General features: G+C 37.2%; 1 protein-coding gene across 2 annotated transcripts in view; it reads left to right on the top strand.

Annotated features, from left to right (window-relative positions):
- Nucleotides 1-19,782, top strand: part of grid2 (glutamate receptor, ionotropic, delta 2) — a 456,461-nt gene that overhangs the window by 301,490 nt on the left and 135,189 nt on the right. For both annotated transcript variants that reach the window (XM_072387763.1, XM_072387764.1), the window contains exons 6-8: nt 2,872-3,045; nt 9,327-9,488; nt 12,935-13,054. In XM_072387763.1, coding sequence (XP_072243864.1) covers nt 2,872-3,045; nt 9,327-9,488; nt 12,935-13,054 — 456 coding nt within the window. The remainder of the gene's footprint in view (nt 1-2,871; nt 3,046-9,326; nt 9,489-12,934; nt 13,055-19,782) is intronic.

Here is a 19,782-nt window from a genome sequence, read left to right as displayed (position 1 = left end):
GAAATCATCTTATTCTCCAAACAAAACACTTTGACCTCTGTCAACTGCAGGTAAGATGCTGACTGCAATTCTTGGATTGAAACTATCAATTCCATCATTCTGTCCATTGGCAAAAATTCCTTCTTAAATCGACTGGTCATGAAGCTAAACATTTTGCTCATTTCCATATTATTTGATATTGTTATTTTGTCAAAGCCTCTGAGAAACAAAAATACATAATGTGTCCATTGGTGTTAGCAATACCAGAAGCTGACAGCAAACATTTAAACGATATTTTGGAGTGTTTATTTATATAGGAAGGGTTTTTTTTACTTCCTTATTTTCATTCATTTGCTTGTGATGTTCAGTTTCACTTGCTGTTTCTGTTGCTCTTTGGCTGCCTTTAGAAATATAGACTGCTTAGACCGGTTAGAGCACAGTCTCCTGGTGAGGTTAAGACAACAAAGATAGTTGGTTAAGTTTGAATTGCACTACTTTTTCATCTTAATCCACTGCATCTTGATGAAAAACTATACCATTTCTGTGTGTACCCATCAACTTTAAACGGAAGCCAAAGTTTACCATCTGCAGTATTAGGTGATAGCAATGAGTAGTGAAAATGGGAGGATTCCTTGAGTCTAATGATACATTTCCTAACATCACTGGATTGGTGAGACACTCCTCTCTGGACACTGCTGCAAAGCAGTACTTTTAAAATACCTAATCATGTTAGACAGACTTCCCAGAGGCATTTTTCTCATGTGAAACATCCACGTCTACAAAATGTTACAACATAAACACATAATCACAAACAAACTATTCACAAATGTGGATGGTGATTCTCTCTGTATAACTCCCATTGTCCTAGCTTATCTCTTACTCATACCTTTTTTATTCTATGTTTTTTTTTCTTTTGTTTAGGGTGCCTACAAACCACAACTTCGGTAGTAGGGTTAGGGTTTAGTTTAAGACCTGTACATGTGAATGTGTGTCATCTAGTGTGTTTTCTCTCTCCATCGTGAATATATCTGTGTGTCACATTCATTTTGTCTTATCTGTTAAATGGCTAACAACTTTGAGGGCACTGAAAGTCATACTGGGTGATGACTGTTTAGTTTGTCCCCAGGATAATACAGACAAAAAGGCAAATAGAACCTGACAATAGTAGATGCCTGTTTAGAGGACAAACCTCAAAATGATAGTTTCCTGTTAAGTTTATGTTTACGAGTGTTGGTCTTTTGCATTCCTGTGCAGTGCTGCATCTGTATTTGTTGAGTTTGATCCTTTGAGTGAAGCACTCTGGATAATTTTTGCCTGCTGATCTTTCTTTGCTTGCCCTTGAATGCCTGCTGTGAATCCTAATTCTCCTTTGGCACACAGATCAGTCTTTTTAGCAGTTTTCAGCATTTTCTTTTGGTCCTGCATCTTCTGCATCTTTTTGTTTTTGTTGGCTTTGTTATGTAGTCCCCGTCAGGGTTTTTACAAAGACAACTGCTTAAGATTTTCACCATATTTTAATACCAAAAAGACTGCAAAGAGGTTTCTTACTTGGACTGTTTAGGAAGTAGATATGTGCTAGATATGTGCTTTCAAGTGCTCAAGGTTAAACGTGTTATTTCAGTTTTCTTCAAAGCACAAATACCATTTTATTCTGTTTTAAACTTGTATAAATAACTAAAATCCACTCTAGATACAGAGTATTAATTTTGCCCTGTGTTTTACGACTGTTTCAGAGCAGAGGAAGTGTAGAAACACAAAATAGTTATCAACTCAATGAACAATCAATAACAACAGTTTGTTTTCAGAAGAATATGTAAATGTATGCATAGCAAACCGTATAGATCAGTCTAATTACTACAGATCACACCAGCTATGCCAATAATGTCTGTAGAAAATTATTGCTCATCATCATTGATCATCCCATTTTGACTCACAGGTCTTAATGAATGTTAATTGCGTTCAATTAAAATCCACTGAGATTAGTCAATGAGGTGTGATACCTATAATATTACCCCATCACTAATGGGAAGGGTGTGTGATGGCTTGTTTATGTATGTGCATGGTCTGGAATCCACAGTCATATCCATCCTGTCAAGTGGTCTGCCATGTGCAAATAAAAGGGTAGCGAAAGGTTTTTGCATGATCAGAGGGCTTAAAAACAATCTAATAAAGACACATACACACCGATTTACACACAAGCTGACAGGTGCACACAAGACACCCAAGATCACACAAACACATACAATCTCTGCACACATACACAAAGAAGGCAAAGGCTGTCTCGGTTGGTGGCAGTGTTACCTCCACCGGGGACGATAAATGTCAGTTCTCATCTCGTCACCATATGACCCTCTGCTCGGAGAATGGATGGAGATCCATGAATGGAGAGCAGGAGGAAGAGACTGTGTCCTAGGGCTAAAATTAGCAACGATTCCTCCCCTAGAGTTTTTCAAGGACGAGTACGTGCAAATACGTATGCACATAACAGTTGCATGCACATACTCAAACACAAACGTGCATAATCTTTACCATCCACTCCCCCTCTATCCAGAACTATGTTTGCACATGAAGTCGACAGCCGTTTGCTCCTTTGTGTGTTGATAGCTGAAAATGTAAAGATCATAGTATAAGGCTTGAACAACTGAAAGTGTATTTTTCATATGTTCATGAATTAGAATTATTTATGAATTTATTTAGGAATTTTATGATGCATTATCGCTATATATTTTTGTGGTTGTAGTTACTTTTCTTTGTATTTTGCTTTTCTTGTGTTCTGGATATTTTCCCTTCTAGTTTGACTAATATTATTAATTTATACTCCACTTTTCCTGAACTCCTGTTCTCTCTGCTCTTCTTCCCACCATCTGTCTTTCCCTCTTTACACACTTTCAGGAGATCTCAGACTATGACTTGCAAGAGTTAGTCATGAAGTCAATCGGACGGCTGACGGTGATACGCCAGATGTTCCCAATGCCCCAGAACACAACTCAACGCTGTGTCAAACACAACCACAGGATTAACACTTCCGTCTGTGACCCTAAAAACGCCAAAGCCCAGCAGCTGGAGGTGAGTTGGTTTGGCGATTTGTAAAGAATGACGGTGATCTGGGAATTCCAAAGCTGTGATAAGAATACTTTAAACAGGATAGATGATGATCAGACCATTAACGTTTTCATATTGGTGAGTGACTGGTCCTCCTTCTGAGCCATAGCTACCCTTTACATGAACTTCCTTCCCTATATTGATAATAATAAAAGTGGAGATGAAATATAGTTGATGACAATTGGACTTTACATCCACATTACACCCACAATAGAGTGGTCAACTGTTTTTTTTCTTTTCGTCTTACTCGATAAAAATCAGTGCTTGCGAAATAATAAAGGGGAGTGGCTTCATTCTTGACATTTTGTCCCCTTACATTTAGTAAACGGAAGGAATGAGCAGAAAAATAGATTTTAGTTTTCTTTAGACCAATGTAGACATCCGGGAATATTCCCAATCAGTTTCCATTTCCATTGCAGGTAAACTTTGCCAATAATAACGTGTCACTCCACACCACTCAGTGGTCTCTTTATTGCCCACACCTTTGAAATATGATGTCATTACAAACAACTGTTTGCCACTGTGTTTAATTTGTCTTAAATATCCACAAAGTGAGTGAAGAATTTTGGGCTTCACCTGTAAAGTGAATAGCTTGAATAAATGCTCCATAAAAAGTCCAAGTTTATGATTAATGTTAAGACATATATTGAGCCATGAAGTGCAAAAACTCGCTGTAGATTTAAACAGTAAAACGCAAAAAGGCATAGATCAGCGCAAGGGTGTAAAACAATTTTCAAAGCTAAAGAGTGTGCCCAAGTACATAGTGTGCATAGCAAGTAGGCCCTTGGCCATGGAGATTAATAAGACCTTTACAGTCACTGTTACAAAGCTTTAGTGGACTTCTGCATAGATGAGGAAACGTGCCAGAGGGAGAACCATTTCAGCAGCACTCCATCTATTAGGTCTTTAGAGTCGATAGACCAGAGCCACTAACTGAAGCAAGAGACAAGACAGATAATTCATCAAATAGCATTTAAAAGACCCCGAGAGCACAAGGGAAAAGATTATTTGGTCTGATGAGGCAAAAGATATCAATAATGATGTGACAACATCATACTGTGGTGGAATTTGAAGAAACCTGCTCACTTCGTAGCAACCTGGCATTGATGGCAGTTCACAGATGCTTGTCATCCTGCCTGACACAATTTGGGAAGAATAATTGGATAGACTGACCACAGGGAAAGAAAGGAGTTTCTAGAAAATATGGGAGTTATGGTCGGAGTAAAGGAAGGTTTTAGTTTCTGATATTTAATCCATTTAAACAACAAAAAAAAAAGAAAACAAGAGTCCCTCACAGTTGTCTTCATTTTTGCCCTTATGAACATTTTAGTTTTGATTCATCAGAAAAATAACATCCGTTTGAATTATCATTTACTACCCAGAATGAACAGAAAGTTAAAGAGTCCGAATATCTTCTGAAACCATTTTAGTACTGTACAAAACCACCTTTAACTTTGGTATCAGTAATGAGCAAATGTTTGAAAATGCCTGCAGAAGTAGACATCATAAACTGCAGTTGAATGCAGGGACATTGAAATGAAATAAAGTGTACAGGTATACCTGTGTAGTTTGTAAAATATTGTGTAGTTGCCACTCACATTGTACAGTTATGGAGTGAAAATCTGTCAGAGACAGTATTGATAAGTTTTCCCCATTGCAATTATGTTATAAATGCGCTGAAACTGCATCCCAGTATCTTGATCTGGATTTTGAAATGAATCGTACCAAAACATTTCGCTTTGATAAATAAATTGCAGTTCACACCATTATTATTCCAAGCAGTAACATTTAAAAGCTTTTCTTGCATCTTTTAAGCCTTCTTTTTAAAGGTCTCCTGTTTTCATTATTTTGGTTGGTTTTTTTGACATTCCAGTACATCTCCTGATCCAAAAACTTCCTATTAAATCAGGTCCGCTTTCAGTTCGGCTTATTACCACAAACATTTATCAATTTCAGAAGTTGGCCCATGCTTTTTTTCTTTTGCTAAATGTCTTGAGGCCCAGAAGTATTTTTGTGTGTATGTGAGTCACCCCACTGCCATCAAATAGACTGGAGAAAAGGAAGCAGTCGTATTTATGTGTCAAGACTAAAATATGAATTTTAGTTAATGTGCTGTTGATTTATGTGGATGCCCAATACCCCGGAGGAACATATTTGATGAAAGATGGAAATACACTGACAACAGAAAAGCAGTCCCAATGTTTATGTGATATATCTTCCTGCCAAACTCGAAGATGTAGAAGTTAGCAGACGTAAGTCAGAAGGTATGGCTAGACCTAGCATTTTTCATGTTTGTGTTTTTTTCTTTTTATGAAATTAATAAAGATGTTTAGACTTGTGTGCTAAAATTAATCAAGATCTTCCCAACTGTAATAATCAATAATGAAGCCCTTCCAATGCAGTTATTATTTGTGAGGTAAAGTGCAGTCATTTGAGTTCATTTTACTGTGGAAGGCTGAGAAAATGCTGTACAATTGAGCATTAGAGTGTTATCTGTTTCAGTCAAGGTCAATCTGTTTTAGTGCATCTGACAAACTCCAGAACCACTGCGTATACATGGTTGAAATATGTTGTATACATGTACATTTTAATTTTCCATGTGTGTACTGTATGCAATTGTGTATGGGTGAATGAGTGGTTGAATTTGAAAGAGAATGAGGAAATGAGGGATGAAAAAGAGAGGGAAAGAGCGAGGTTGCAGATCAGCTCAGCTCAGCTCTCAGGTCAGAGAGTGGCCCAGAAGCCCAATTTCACACTGCACTGAAGCACATCAACTCAGACTGACCACGCAAGCACACACACATATACACGCACACACACACACACACACACACACACACGTGTAATTCTCGATCAGAGTGCTGAATTCATGCTGATCCTCACAGATCAACAGATTTACACTTTCATTTTCAGAGAAAAAGAATAGATACAACTGCAGAATGAGAAAATCAAAGATAAAGACAGCAATTGAAAATCTTTAAAAAAATATTTTAAAAAAACAAGCCTGACAGCAAAGATATTTAGTAATGAAGGGAGAAAAAGGTAGGTAAGATATACTCTTTCTCTTTTCTTTGATTCTCACAAAACTATTAATTTTAACTATTACTATTATTATATATATGTTGTATGTATATTTATATATAACAATATAACAAGCAACAGAAAGCAAACGGTAAGCTAACACTGTTGAGACACAGTGACACTGCAAATGTCCAGAATGCCTCTGTTGCCCCGAGAATAGATGGTTAGATGTTTTGCATCTTATGTATAAAGAATAAGACAGTCTATCAGTTCAAGTTACATCCTGATGTAGTTATCCCTTTGGCCCAGTTCTAATGAGGAGGAACTATCAAGCCCCTGAACACAAATACCTCTGCTACAGTCATGTAATCTTTTATACTTTCACAACATAATGTAGAGTATTTGTTACTGAATATTAAATCAAGGCACAAAATATCAAATTCAAGTAAAAACGATAGAAATTGTAGAGTGCAGCATCCAAGCACTTAGATCTAGATGCACATGGCCATGCCCCTGGATATGCACGAAGAGAGCATTGTTCTGATTGAAATACACACATACTCATGCATAACTGCCATGGTATAGTGTCTTTTGCTATAATAGTGTGCAGCACATTGACATTATTCAATAATGCACTCAGATATTTTCTCAAACATTATAAAGCAGCCATCTTACCTTTTAAGAAATCTGGGGCTCAAAAGAGAGAGTTGGTTGGCCTCTAACTTGAGGGTCTGCAGCTCAATTAACAATATTCAGTCACCATTTTTGTGCTTGGCTGGCATGGAGGAATGATAAGAGTTATCGTGCTTAAGATGCTGAATAACTACAATTAAATAAAATCTGTGGAAGTGGAGATGAATACATCTTTGATGAACACGTTTTAAGATCAGAATTAAGGTTAGTAGCAATGTTTAATTACTAGATAGATAAAAAGGGAATGTCCTCTGAAGTTCCTCACTAAAGGCTTTCTTTATGTTCTGCAGCTTTTTGAGATCACCTGGATTCAAGGCATGTTATTGAGGACACGCTTCACTGTCCTTGTGGGGATGATGCTCTTCACATAGAATTTAATGTGGTCTCTTATACACACATTGATGTCATCTCTGTGTGGATCGCAGAGTGCATTCCAGTCTGTGGACTCAAAGCATCCCCATCCCCATCCAAATTTCCTTCACCTTCCTGAGACCACTTTTTCAAAGTCCGTCTGGTGACAGGTTAATATCGGGTAAATAGTCTATGGTGTGTTGTGAGATTTTTTAAATGGAAAATGGGCAGAGGATGGACATGTTTTACTTTCTGTGGCGGAGCAGTTGACAAACTGTTTGAAAGCTTGAAGTGTAGCAGAGAGCAAAACGTGAGTGAAATCTCCAGAGATCACCATTCATTTGATGGGATGTTGTTTGTATCCTGGCAGCGACTGAGCTGGCGAAGTCACAGACAATGTCAGCAGCAACATGAGTAAGATCTATACTGCTGCTAGATAAACACAGGTAAACTCTTAGTAGAGTCATCGAAAGCCAAATAGAGAAATGCTGGGATCCGTTATATGCTCCTGTTGCCGTGTCTCACTGAAACACATAATACTCCTGTTATGTCCTCAGGAGCACTCCAAGCTTGTAAGTTTTATTTACTAGCGAGCTTGCATTTCCTATGGGGATCAAGGTACTTGTTTTATAATTTCCCACACCTTATACTCTTGTTCTGTCTCTCTTACTGTGTTGTTCCTACCTAACATCTACGGCATTACCTGTTCAACTCATCAGGGTATTGAGGTAATTTTTTGGCCAGTTGTTGGCATTTGGAAAGCCCAATAAGGTGCTGCAGTTTGTAAACAGCTTTTGTGTTGGCATGGAAACTAGTCATAATAGATTTTAAAAAGGTCAGAAGTGCAAAGAGAATCCACTGAAGAAGCATAACAATAATTAAACTGGTGCAGAAAGATCTCTCAAAAAACTTTTTTGTGGATTTCTTTTTTTTTAAAAGGACTCAATATGATCAGAGTTGCTGCCACAGTGGAATGGTGTATTCTGAAAGCGAAATGCCAATGAGTGCATGTACCAAATACAGTAAAAGCACTGCTAGCCACTTTTTGATCAATGAAATGCAGCATTATTAAGATTTTTAGCTTCTTTGATGTAATAATGTTCCTCTGTGGGTTATTGTGAATGAGTACACACAACCTGCTTTTGTCTTTGTGTGAGAGTGCGGAGAATAATGGCTAATGTAGTCAATCTGTTTGCTCTCTTCTCATTAACATGGAGACAAGACGCTTGGCAGATCACACAACGATCGATTACAGACTGAATGAACTCTCTTTGTCTCACTTCTCCCTCTCTATCCTCCTTGGTTGTGTCAATGATCAATACATTTGAAGTAATGGCATTCTTATAGCTTTGCTTCTTTTTGTGTATGTTTAGATATGAGTGTGCAAAAGTGTACAATTCATACTAAAGTAAATTACATTTTGAAGCTGAAATTACCTATAAAAGGCACTGCAGGGACAGAAAACATACCTCCAACTGATGTTTTATGGTGAGACAAGAATATAGAGACAGAAAGGGAATCTGCAAAGTCTTTTGATCAAAGCAGACAGAATCGTCTGTAAGTAGAGCATTTAACGTTAGTAACATTTCAGCATGAAAAGCCTTGGCTCATTTCTCCATATTATATCTCATCTGCTACTTTTTGTTTCATCTTTCCCAACTTTATAACCAACAAAAATAACTAAAGTGACTGAAACGCTGTTTTCACTAAAAACAAAAAAGAGCCACCTACCAAAGTTCTCTCTGTTGGTTACATCTACTAACCTGCTTGAAGTGTGTGATAAGAAAAATCAACTTCTGCTTGAATTTCTCTGGTGTCTCTCAGGATGTTGAGCTGCTACCTTTGGACACAAAGTGGTTTACACAGGGCTGTGTGGTGATGTTAACGTGTTTATTTGTGCTAGATATAACCGTTATGAAACAGTTGAATTTTACATGTCGTCATTACTTCTTTGTTTAGTGAAGTTTACTGTAGTCGCTCTTCTTTTTTCTGAACTCTTTACTACTCTACAGCACACCAGAAGAAGAATGGCCAAATTCTGATGCTGTGTTAGAAACAGCAGTCGTACATTCTTTTCATCACGAAGACAGATACAGTTTTTAAATTGTGCCTCATTATAGTCCAGTTTTTAAAGTCTCACACAAAACATTGTTGTTTCATTTTTCCTTCTTTGTTTGTAGATCACCAACCGCTACATCTATGACACTGTGTTGCTGCTGGCCAACACCTTTCACAGAAAATTGGAGGACAGGAAGTGGCACAGCATGGCCAGTTTGAGCTGCATCAGAAAGAATTCCAAACCATGGCAAGGAGGCAAGAGCATGCTGGATACCATCAAAAAGGTATAAAATTGCAAAAAAAAAGATACATATGCTTTTTCCTTTCAAATCTTTACATAAGATGTTCAACCAAGTATGCAAGCATAATGCATACTTGGCCATCCTGATTCATCCACCTGGACACACAAACAGATGCGCACACACACGTACTGACACAGAGGTGGATGGCTACCCTACCAAGCAAAGTTCCTGAGTGAAATTCGAATACTTTAACACGTATTGCATGGGATATTTTTGGTCTTAAGAAATCCACAGGTCAAATGTAACATTCTTAATTGTAAATTAAATCTCTGCTTTTCCTCAGTTTTAGCTGAATTCTGGTGAAAAGCGTTTGGACAAATTCTATATGCATTTTATAGTCAAATTCAAAGGAAAGAAATTCAAGGCATTAACTTTCATTGCAGACATAAAAAACTGTTTTTTGGGGACAAAAGAAGATAAATAGGTTAAAACTAAATTGCATGTAGTCCATGCTAGTATAATGTGGATAGTTTAAGTCCCTGTGAATCCAATTCAACAAAAAGGTCTCTATAAATGTAATTGTTTTAGCCAAAATTTAATTGTTTTTTTTTAAGTCTGGTGAGGAGGTGCTTACCACGATACTCAGTGGTTTTATAGTTGGTGAAAAACTACTATGTTTTGTATCTCCAAACCTGCAGCCACATTTTTTATCATTAACCAAATTTGCATAAAATAAGAGCAAGTGAAGGTCAAGAATGACAGAATGCCTTGTGCAGTTTTTGTGAGAGATTGATTCTGTGAAGGCCAGGCTCATTTTAAAGGAGCTCTAAGCAAGATGATGTGGCAGAGAGCAGGCGGAAATGTTTAAGAGAATGATTTGGGAATGAGGAAGAGGAAGTGTGGTGACTGGGACTGGTATAATAGGGTTAGGTGGTTGATAGTAAGGACTTCATTCCCTAAGTGAGCGAGCGAGTGGCCGAACGGAGGATTGAAGCAGAATGTGCAAAAGTTAAACTAAAATGACGACAACAGTAATTGATATTTATTATACTTTGGATGTAATTGGTAGCATACAATATAGCAGTGCTTGATGTCAAAGAAATGCTGCTACTGCTCTGCAGGTCAATAATGCAAACAAAGAGTCACTCTTACTCAGTCTTCTGATTACTAGAGAAGCTGTCGGAGCAGTCGTAAAACAAAGAGGCTTTACATCTCTGGTGACAAGTCTCCTTCAGGGCTCCAATGTGACTTTGATTCCATGTGTATTTAGAAGAGAAGAATACACACATTTTAAAATGCAATAACCTTTTGATGTATGTGATGTGCATTTCAGGAAGAGATAAGGTACAGAATTGGGGCGGCATTTGATAGATGGTCGCTTTTACCCGTTTCATTTTAAATATTTGACTTTGGAAAAACCCTTTTCAAGACGTTTCAGTTAGCTTTCTTAATTAGCTTTTTCAACTGATATAACTGAATTCCACTCTGGAGATGCAGAGTGACATGGAGGAGGCTCTAAATAAGTCATTTTTTCATGGTTTCATTTTCATTTTCACATGGGGAAACAAATTTGTGTTCAGTATTTCAGTTATGTATGTTAGCAGACTTTATGACCCATGCCATAATGGATTCAAAGGCACGCATGCCTTTAAAAACCTTTAGCACAGTTTGCTTCAATTGGAACAAAGTCTGCTGTTTTGATATCAATAAAGAAAAAGAAAAAGGAAAAAAAAAAACTACTCCAAGGTTCGCACTTTGCTTGAATGAAGTCAAGGGAAATGCTAATTTAGGATTAGTGTCACACAATAATAAATGTGGCACCATGGCTTTCATATCTATCTCTGCGTCTCACCTTGAGTTCAGTCTGGGGTTTAGAAACACTTTCATCAGCCAGCTCGAGCTGTTAAAGCAGCCCTGATGACTGTTTCAATAGAGCAGTTTTAGAGCGCCCGAAGCGGTCATAGAGTTGAGTTCAGCAGCCTGGCATCAGATCCATTTTGCTGTCTATCATCAGTGTTCTTTACTTACTGTGCGTGCCAGAGTGTTTAATCAGTGTTTGCTATGTGGGGCCATTATGGTGATGATAAATACTAATTTTCTGCTGCTGATGAGGAGCTCAGTTGATGTTATGTGGTCTTCATTGACAAATTTAAAGTGGGGAATAAAATGCAGCAGGTAAAACTGTTGTTTTACTGTTACCAAGATCCAGAGCCAGGGTCCATGAGGCTGTTTCCAAGTTGTAGCTTAACTCTTGCAGATTTATTATTGCACTTATCGTGAAACACAGACCGCCTCTTTTTCATCTCAATATTAAGAGGCTTTCAAGTCTAAAAAAAACAACAACTTCTGAGCCTCTCTGCCTTTCACTCACTCTCTCCAGCCTAATGGCTAACCCTTTACAAAAGGTGCAGTTACAACAGAAAAAAATATTGTTTCAATTACATTATTCCAAAAATGAGCCTACGACATTAATCAACCTAATTATCATCAAATGCAATAAGCAGTATCTGAGTAGGCTCACCTTTCCCGAGCTTACAAGGAGGCAAATGAAAACGCACTTTTGTGTCCATGTGCGCATCTGCAGTCGTCTCATCTCATCTCATCTCATCTCATCTCATACTAATGCTGTCATTTTTTGCTTATTATTATGATGCACGCAAGTTATAGTAAAGGCGCATTCACCCATATACATGTGTGTTACAGAGCTGTCTGCCTGTCGGAAAGGGAAAGTATGTCACTATTGTAGAATTTAGGTCGACATCTAATAAAGCTGCTCTAACAACCGGTGTTTAATGCTTTTGAATATGTTATTAGTATTCTTAGGGTATGTTTATTCTTGTTCTCCCAAAACATAAACTGATACTGTCTGTGTGAATAAATTAATAAAAATCCAATTTTCCCCAACTTTACAACATTATTTATCACATCATGTAAGAGCACGTGAATGCTATGTTCACTTCAGTAACATAATGAAGTGTTCATGTGATTACTCTTAAACAGGAGTGCACATCTTTGCGAGAAAACATGTACAGGTTGAGAATAGACATTTTTCTCCATTTCTTTTTTTAATTTGACTTAACTTATCTTCCTAATTGGTGCAGGGAAACTGACCAGACTGCTCAGTTTTAAGTGAATTCAGTTTTTTTTTCCTCCGTACAGAGAAAAGTGCAAATGTGCATTCATGTGCACACTTCCAAAATCCTACATCTCACTATGTCCTTGCAAATATATTTGAACTGTTCAGTATTTGTACTTAAAAGGGTGAAGCAACCTTTTCACGGAGGTTGGGCAGTTTACCGTGACAGTGAGAAATTTTAATGAGGTCTATTACACAGTAGCAAAATCTCCTTGCACCATTATTGACAACTGATATATTAGACTTGTGAAAATTACCTTTGATGACCACAGTTCCTTGACAAAAATTCACCAAATGAGAATAACGGTAAAAAGAACCAGCAATATGAGGACCTTTTATGTTGTCCTTGCAGTTCGGGGTGAGCGGCCTCACCAGCTTCTTGGAATTCACGGACAACGGCACTAATCCCAATATCTTCTTTGAAATCCTGGGAACAATGTATGGTGAAGACAGGGGACGAGGAGTCAGCAGGGTAAGTAGTTTTTTTTTTGTTATCTATGTTTTATTTTTTTATTTAAAGAAGAAAAAGAAGCAGGGTAGGTAGTTAAAACAGAACCCCTGTGTAGCGTACTACTGTGGGGAGCTTCTAGTCAAATATTAAGAGGGTTTTGCTTATTTTATTTATTTATTTTTATTAACTTTTATTTATACAGGTAAAATCTCATTGAGACCCAGGGTCTCATTTGCAAGAGAGGAAGTGACTGAAGAATTGTTTAATTCTGGCTTCATCAGGAAATTCCACAGCAACTGCTGTTCAACTGATTTCCTCTCAAATTTGAACTAAATTTGTTCTGTTTAAAAATTACTATGTGTGTGTAGGAACCAACGATCCAGCTGCTGTGCTTTTCTTGGTTTACTTCTGGATTCTTTATCCTTTTCTTTTCTGAACTAGCCAACTGTCATCATTATTACATCAATAATCCCAACAGAGTAAACAGTGATAATGATGATAGTATTGTCAGATGAAAATGAAATTCTTTTGCCATCAGAATTTCAGATTCATCTGACAATAAAGTGTCATTATCATCATCATTTGATCTGTTAGAAATATTGATGTAGCCAGTTGGTTTGGAAAACAAAATGTGCAAAAAGGCAGTTTTTTTTCTTCCTTGCAATCTTTCTTTACCTATGTGTGGTTGCTCTTTCTTTTCTCTGTGGTGTTTGGATACACGTTACTATCGATGCAATATGAGCCCAGCAGCTCGCTTCCCATCATTGTTGCCTGATAAATTACAGCCATGTTCAAGTTGTATTTTGTAGTGATACGGAGATAATGGATTTTAACAGGCCTTCCTGCCTCTCATAGCCACGAGCACACGGTTTGTATATTTACTGAGTGTTTGTTTGTCTGTATTTGTGTTTTACTGGCTGTCTGCAGTTTTTTGTTACAAAACTCTATATTTAATGACCAATGCCATAATCGTAGTTTTATACCGGAAAATTATTTGTAGGCCCATTGATTTACATATTCTAGTTATTGTTTTTGGACATATATGATTTTGTTAAGGACATTAGAGACTCAGTTTTCAAATTCCTTACACATTCATGTAAAAATAAATTACTGCTATGTTTTGGATGCACACCCATACACTACGAATAACACAAAAAAAAGGTTTGATAAAAAGACCCTCCATACCCGGGGGAACCTTTTTTACAGATAAAAGTGAGTTATGATTATGAATTATGTGGTGAGACACTAACATAACACAACATGTCATCACAGACCAAATTAATCTTTAAAGCGCACTATAATTACATTAAGGCACAATTCCCTAATCAGTGACCAGAATTACATCTGAGGGACTAAACGCACTTGTTATACAGTATTCCTGCCACAGTCTCTCTGAATACATAGGCTGGTCGGTCATTGGAATTCAATTAAATTCATGAGAGGCTGATATTCCCCTTGCAGGACCTGTCTGGAAACTTTCCTTTTTAGCAGAGTTAAGCTTTCCAACTAATTTTCCCTGAATGGTGGCTGCTGTGAGTATCACAATAAAAGTGTGGTAGTGTACATTACATCGAGTTAGGGAAAGGGTTACTGAGAACAAGTGACATTTGACAGCATCACCACTGGGAAGAAAATCACACAAAGTTTTGCCTGACTTGATTTCCAGAAAAAGGTAGAAGACATTGAAAATAATGGTAACCATGTCATGATGTGCAATAGCATCTTATCTAAGTAAAATTATTTATCCATAGGCTGAATGTTGATGAAAACCTCAGGCTACATTCATCATCATGAAATGACACTGTGTCTGCCATCCCAGATTAGTTATTTTAATTTATGTATACAGATTTAACATTAAAAATGTAAGTCCTTGGTCATTTGAGTGTTATGGGAGTTGTATGAGTCACCATCATGCAGTGATGGTGGATAATTGCTCCCTGCAGATAAAGCTGTGAGTCATCTAAAATCATAAGTCAGATATTATAATAATATTCTCATGTTGTTATTGTTGAGGAAAGTAAAGCTGACGTTGGTGCATGTAAGTGTTCGAGTTAAAACGTCAAAAATCTTATTAGGACTGGCATAGACTGAGTCAATAAGTAACATTTCATGTAGTCTTTCAACACACCAGTAACATAATAACATATTGGTTAAGCCCTGATGCAAAAAAAGAAACACTAATTAGTTTAACTAACAATTTGAAACATTTGTCTCTAAACACAGTTGTGTCAACTGCACCCAAGGAAATTGCCAGAGACATTTTCAGAGAGCTTCTTTCAAGGGTTTTTTGTTGCCAGGCTACAAACTTCAGCGACAGCCTGGATCAGTTGACAGTGTTTAAAGTGCTGATACTGCAAGTCCTGCCCTGTTTCAGATCTTGATTGATCAGTGAGAGACAAGTAACATGAACAAACTCTGCCATGCTCCAAAAGATGAACTATTTTCAGCTAAAAGTGCTGTTGGCGCGGCAAAAAAATGACTGCAGAAACTAGAGGAAGACAACAAGACAATTTTGTGTGGCATCAGTGCTTTGCATCATAGGGTTTGTAAAAATATAGACCTGCAACCCACAAGCAGCTAGCTACCGTGCACACATGTCTCTGGTATTCTGCTGCAGCTATAATCTTAACTTTTTGTTTTTTACTCAGCAGACTGGTCCAAAAAGTAATCATAAAAAGACAAACACTGATTTTTTTTTTTTTCAGGTTGTTTTATGAATGGTAATCGAAGAGCAATAACAAAAGCCATGAAATGAAGGAGCATGCAGCAGTTTTATTTCATGTTTACTGATCGAAGACAAAGTTCCTCATTTTTATGTGGACAGGATCGATATAATTTTTTATCAAACACAAAAGTCGTCATTTGTTGAAACCTTTTTTTTATGTGTTTACTTGTAAAATGATATTGGAGATGTCTCTAATTGGAGTGTTCTGCCCAGTAGTACAGCACATCAGCTTTGGGATGTATTTAATAGTCCATGTGACGATGTGATAGAATGCTTACCCTATAGATTTGTTCTATTGCAGTTCTTATATTCAGTGCATTGTTCAGATTGTAGCCTGTGCACGTGTTGTGTTTACGTTTCACCTGACATGTTTTAAAGAATTACATAAATAAACAATACGTATACTTAACTGTTATTTAATGAACATCATGTTCTGTCACCTATTTTAGATTTCATATCATAAAAGTCAGCATCACAATATGAATATCTTAATTCACAGCTCCTCTGACCACTCTATCAACAGCATATGCCTTCTCCAGCAATAATGTAATTTACTCTGAATTCTATTGAGAATACCACTTAACCTAAGCTTTCTATTCTATCTTCCCTCTCGGTTTTGTCTCCTCTTTGAGCCCTATTATCCCTGCTGAGAGTCCTCATTAATGACAGGCACGCAGTCAAGCTCTTTTTTTTGGTTTGTTTTCCTATCTCACCTTAATTAAGATATTCCAAGTACCTCTTTTTTCTTTACCCCTTTTTTTCATGTTCTCCCTCCCTTTGTCCAGACTGCTATTTTATGAATCCCCTATCCCATGTCATGACATTTATACCGATCTTACTGCACACGTGTGCCCACAGTTGTCGAGTATAATGATATACAATGATATACGATACCCAATACCAAAGATCTGTCATAATTATTACCTCTACACAGTGTTAAAATTAGCTTTCTGCTCCATTAGCCTCACACAAGAGCTTATACTGCTCTCTCTATGCATCTACAGGCATACCAAACTCCACAGATCTCTTATATATAGGCCACATGTCCGTCAAGTGTAATAGCCTTGTTAGCTATCTGTGACATCATTAAACGACTTCAGAGAAGAAAAAACTTAAGAGAAGGTGCAATAAAACAGGGTTGTGGATAAATGAAGAGATAAGAAGAGGCTATGTGAGAAGAAGCGAGCAGGAAAGCAAGAGAGACATCTAATAATGATAGATCTCATACATAAGCTTGAGACTGCAGTACAGGTCAGAAGAGAGTCACAATAATTTCACTCCTAAACATAGCCACATACTCACAGTCTTCTTTCCCTCATCAGTACATATTCTCTTTCGTTTGTAAGAGAGGCAGAAACATTTCCCTCTTTACGAGATTCAATGGCCGACAAACTGCAGCATGAGATTGAGGTCACCTTCAATTACCATCTCTTGTCTCATCACACGATAAAATACATAAAAGTGACTTTAGGGTCGCTCTGGACCTCTGAAGGCTTCTCACAGTCTTGTTATCGTGTGAAAAACATTTCTCTTCAGTATTTGTTTTGAATAATGGAGAGACTTTTTATTTTTTTATTTGATGGCTTAATGTAACAAACTCAAATAACAAACTCAAATAGCTACAGTCAATTGGGAATGCAAGCAAGCCCCCAGAACACTCACATGTGCAAAAAGTCAGGCTGCATGACTGTCAGCGTATAACATGGGGTTTCTTCTTCTGAGATTCCTCTATGTGCAGAAATGTGAATGTAGAAAGGATTAGCTATCAAATAATGGACATTGCAATAAACAAATTCTTGAGAATACCATTCTTGACAGAGGTTCTTTAATAAATCCAAGTCAGAATGACATGTTTTCACTACAACTCCTTTTTCATGAAATATAACAGAGGTATATACAAATCTGAGGGAACTCTTCCTATAGTTTGTTACCTTGTGGGAGTAATGGTAGTAAATTCGTCTGACTACCTGATCTATAATATGAAGGTTATCTTATTTGATCTCTTATTTAATCTTGCTCTACTATGTTCACATTGCAGAACAGGTTGTTTTCCATTATATTATTTTTCTGAGTACTGGCTCAGAATCATTTTTATTTTCAAAGAGATTTTATTTGGCCCCATGGTCTGGGAAAAATCTTAAAGCATCACTAGAGAATGTGGCTATTTTTGCCTTCCCCTACAGTTGTGGGATGCAACATCACTGTCTTAAAAACAATTTGACATTTAGAAAAACTTTTGAAGAGCTGCTAATTTTCTTTGACTTTGGCATGAAATTTGCTAAAAACTGGCCAAACATTTTTCCTTGAGAATAACTTATTTCTGTGTTGGTTTTAAACAGTGGCTCATTTTCATCTTTGATACGCTGATAATTGATATAACGCATATATTAAAGCCCTCTCCCCCCTTCGAAGCCCCCTCCCCCCTTCAGTCACAAACATCCTCCCAGACTCACACCCCCATGCTGACAATCTCACACTCACTTCCACCCCCAAACTGAGCTGCACTAAGTTTATTGTCATCCTCACACTGGTATACATTGTTATTTATTATATTCTCGTTTCATTTGCAGCCTACACAGAGCAGAGGAAGAAATGATCATTATTGTATTCTTTTCTTGAATTTTGAAGAAGTGAAGCTGACTACATTTATCTGTCATCCTTTTTTTTTCTGAGCTCTCTCCTGCAGTAAAATACGATCTGATGTTCTTTCTTGTCCCATTTCTTGCTCATACACTTCATCCCTTCTTCATCACTTCCTTTCAAAGTGTCTTCTTAGGGCTTCTTGCGGCACCTGCCACAGAGTTTTGTGTGTTTTTTAAAAATGTTTTTGTAACCACAATACTTTTTCGTATTGTCATATTTTCCGTACAACTTCATTTGTCATGGTAACGGGAGACATTTTACTTTTTTTCCCCTTTATTTATAATAGTGAAATGGTGCTGTTATCTATTTGCTGGAGGTACATTACGTGGTGGTTTAAATCAAAATGATGTAGTACCAGAAAGGAAGCCAAACTTATGAAGTGTGGTATCTCAGCCACCAGGCACTTTAGGGCAGTCTCAGGCCAGGGGATATACCATTGTCGTTTTTTTTATTTAATCTTCTTTATCTGAGAGGATGCAGGTCTTCCTTTTGCACAACACAACATCTGAACACTTGGACATAAATAAAACCACTACTTCTGGGATTACAGACTACCATCCTGTTGTTTGGCTGTGTTCAGATGTTACTATATGCTCACAGTCCACTATTCTATCAAGACTTCCTAATATCAGTTGTTGAAATCAACCACGTCAAACATGCATTGCACAACTTTTCCTGAATTGTGAGCCAAATTGAACGTTTAATATGGTTCACACTCAAAGAACTAAAACTCAACAATGTGACATTATGCGTGTCACATTGTTTTCCCACCAAATCTTTCCCATGGTCTCCATCTTATTATGGAGTGTGACACCGTGCTACCAAATGCTGATCATAATTTAGCAGGAGATGTGAAGTATTTCTTGAGCAAGTGTTGCCTTGAGGGAGGCAGAAATGTACCAAATGCCAATGGCTAACTTGACAGATGCCATGACATTGAACTCAAAACTGTAATTGTCAACAGGAAAAAGGGATCACCATGGTTCTCAAAATACACCATTTGAATTGTGGCAGAATGGCACAAATGCAAGACATTTTACATAGAAGCCCAGATTTGTGGTCATACAGATGTTAAGATAATGTTTTTGGAACATCTTTGACTTGGTAGCACCCAATTTAAAGAAACTGTGAAAATTGTTGTAATTATGTCATTACACTACGAACACTGTATAAATACAAAGGTTGATCATTTTTTTTATCATGACAGATCCCAGATTTACTAACTGTGGCTGTATGACCAACAATAGATTGAAAAAAATAGATGGTGATGCTGCAGCAAAAATGCAATACCTTCAACCCAGAGACCCACATTATTGTTTAATTTTTGTCAGGCTTTCTTTACTCTCCATTTTTATTGTCGCTTGATTATTTTTGGACTAAA

This window comes from Leuresthes tenuis, unplaced genomic scaffold, assembly GCF_036924035.1.
Source record: "Leuresthes tenuis unplaced genomic scaffold, fLeuTen1.0.hap1 SCAF_6, whole genome shotgun sequence".
NCBI classification, from domain to species: domain Eukaryota; kingdom Metazoa; phylum Chordata; class Actinopteri; order Atheriniformes; family Atherinopsidae; genus Leuresthes; species Leuresthes tenuis.
Note: the sequence above shows the minus strand (reverse complement) of the source record. Positions and strands in the feature narration are given on the sequence as shown.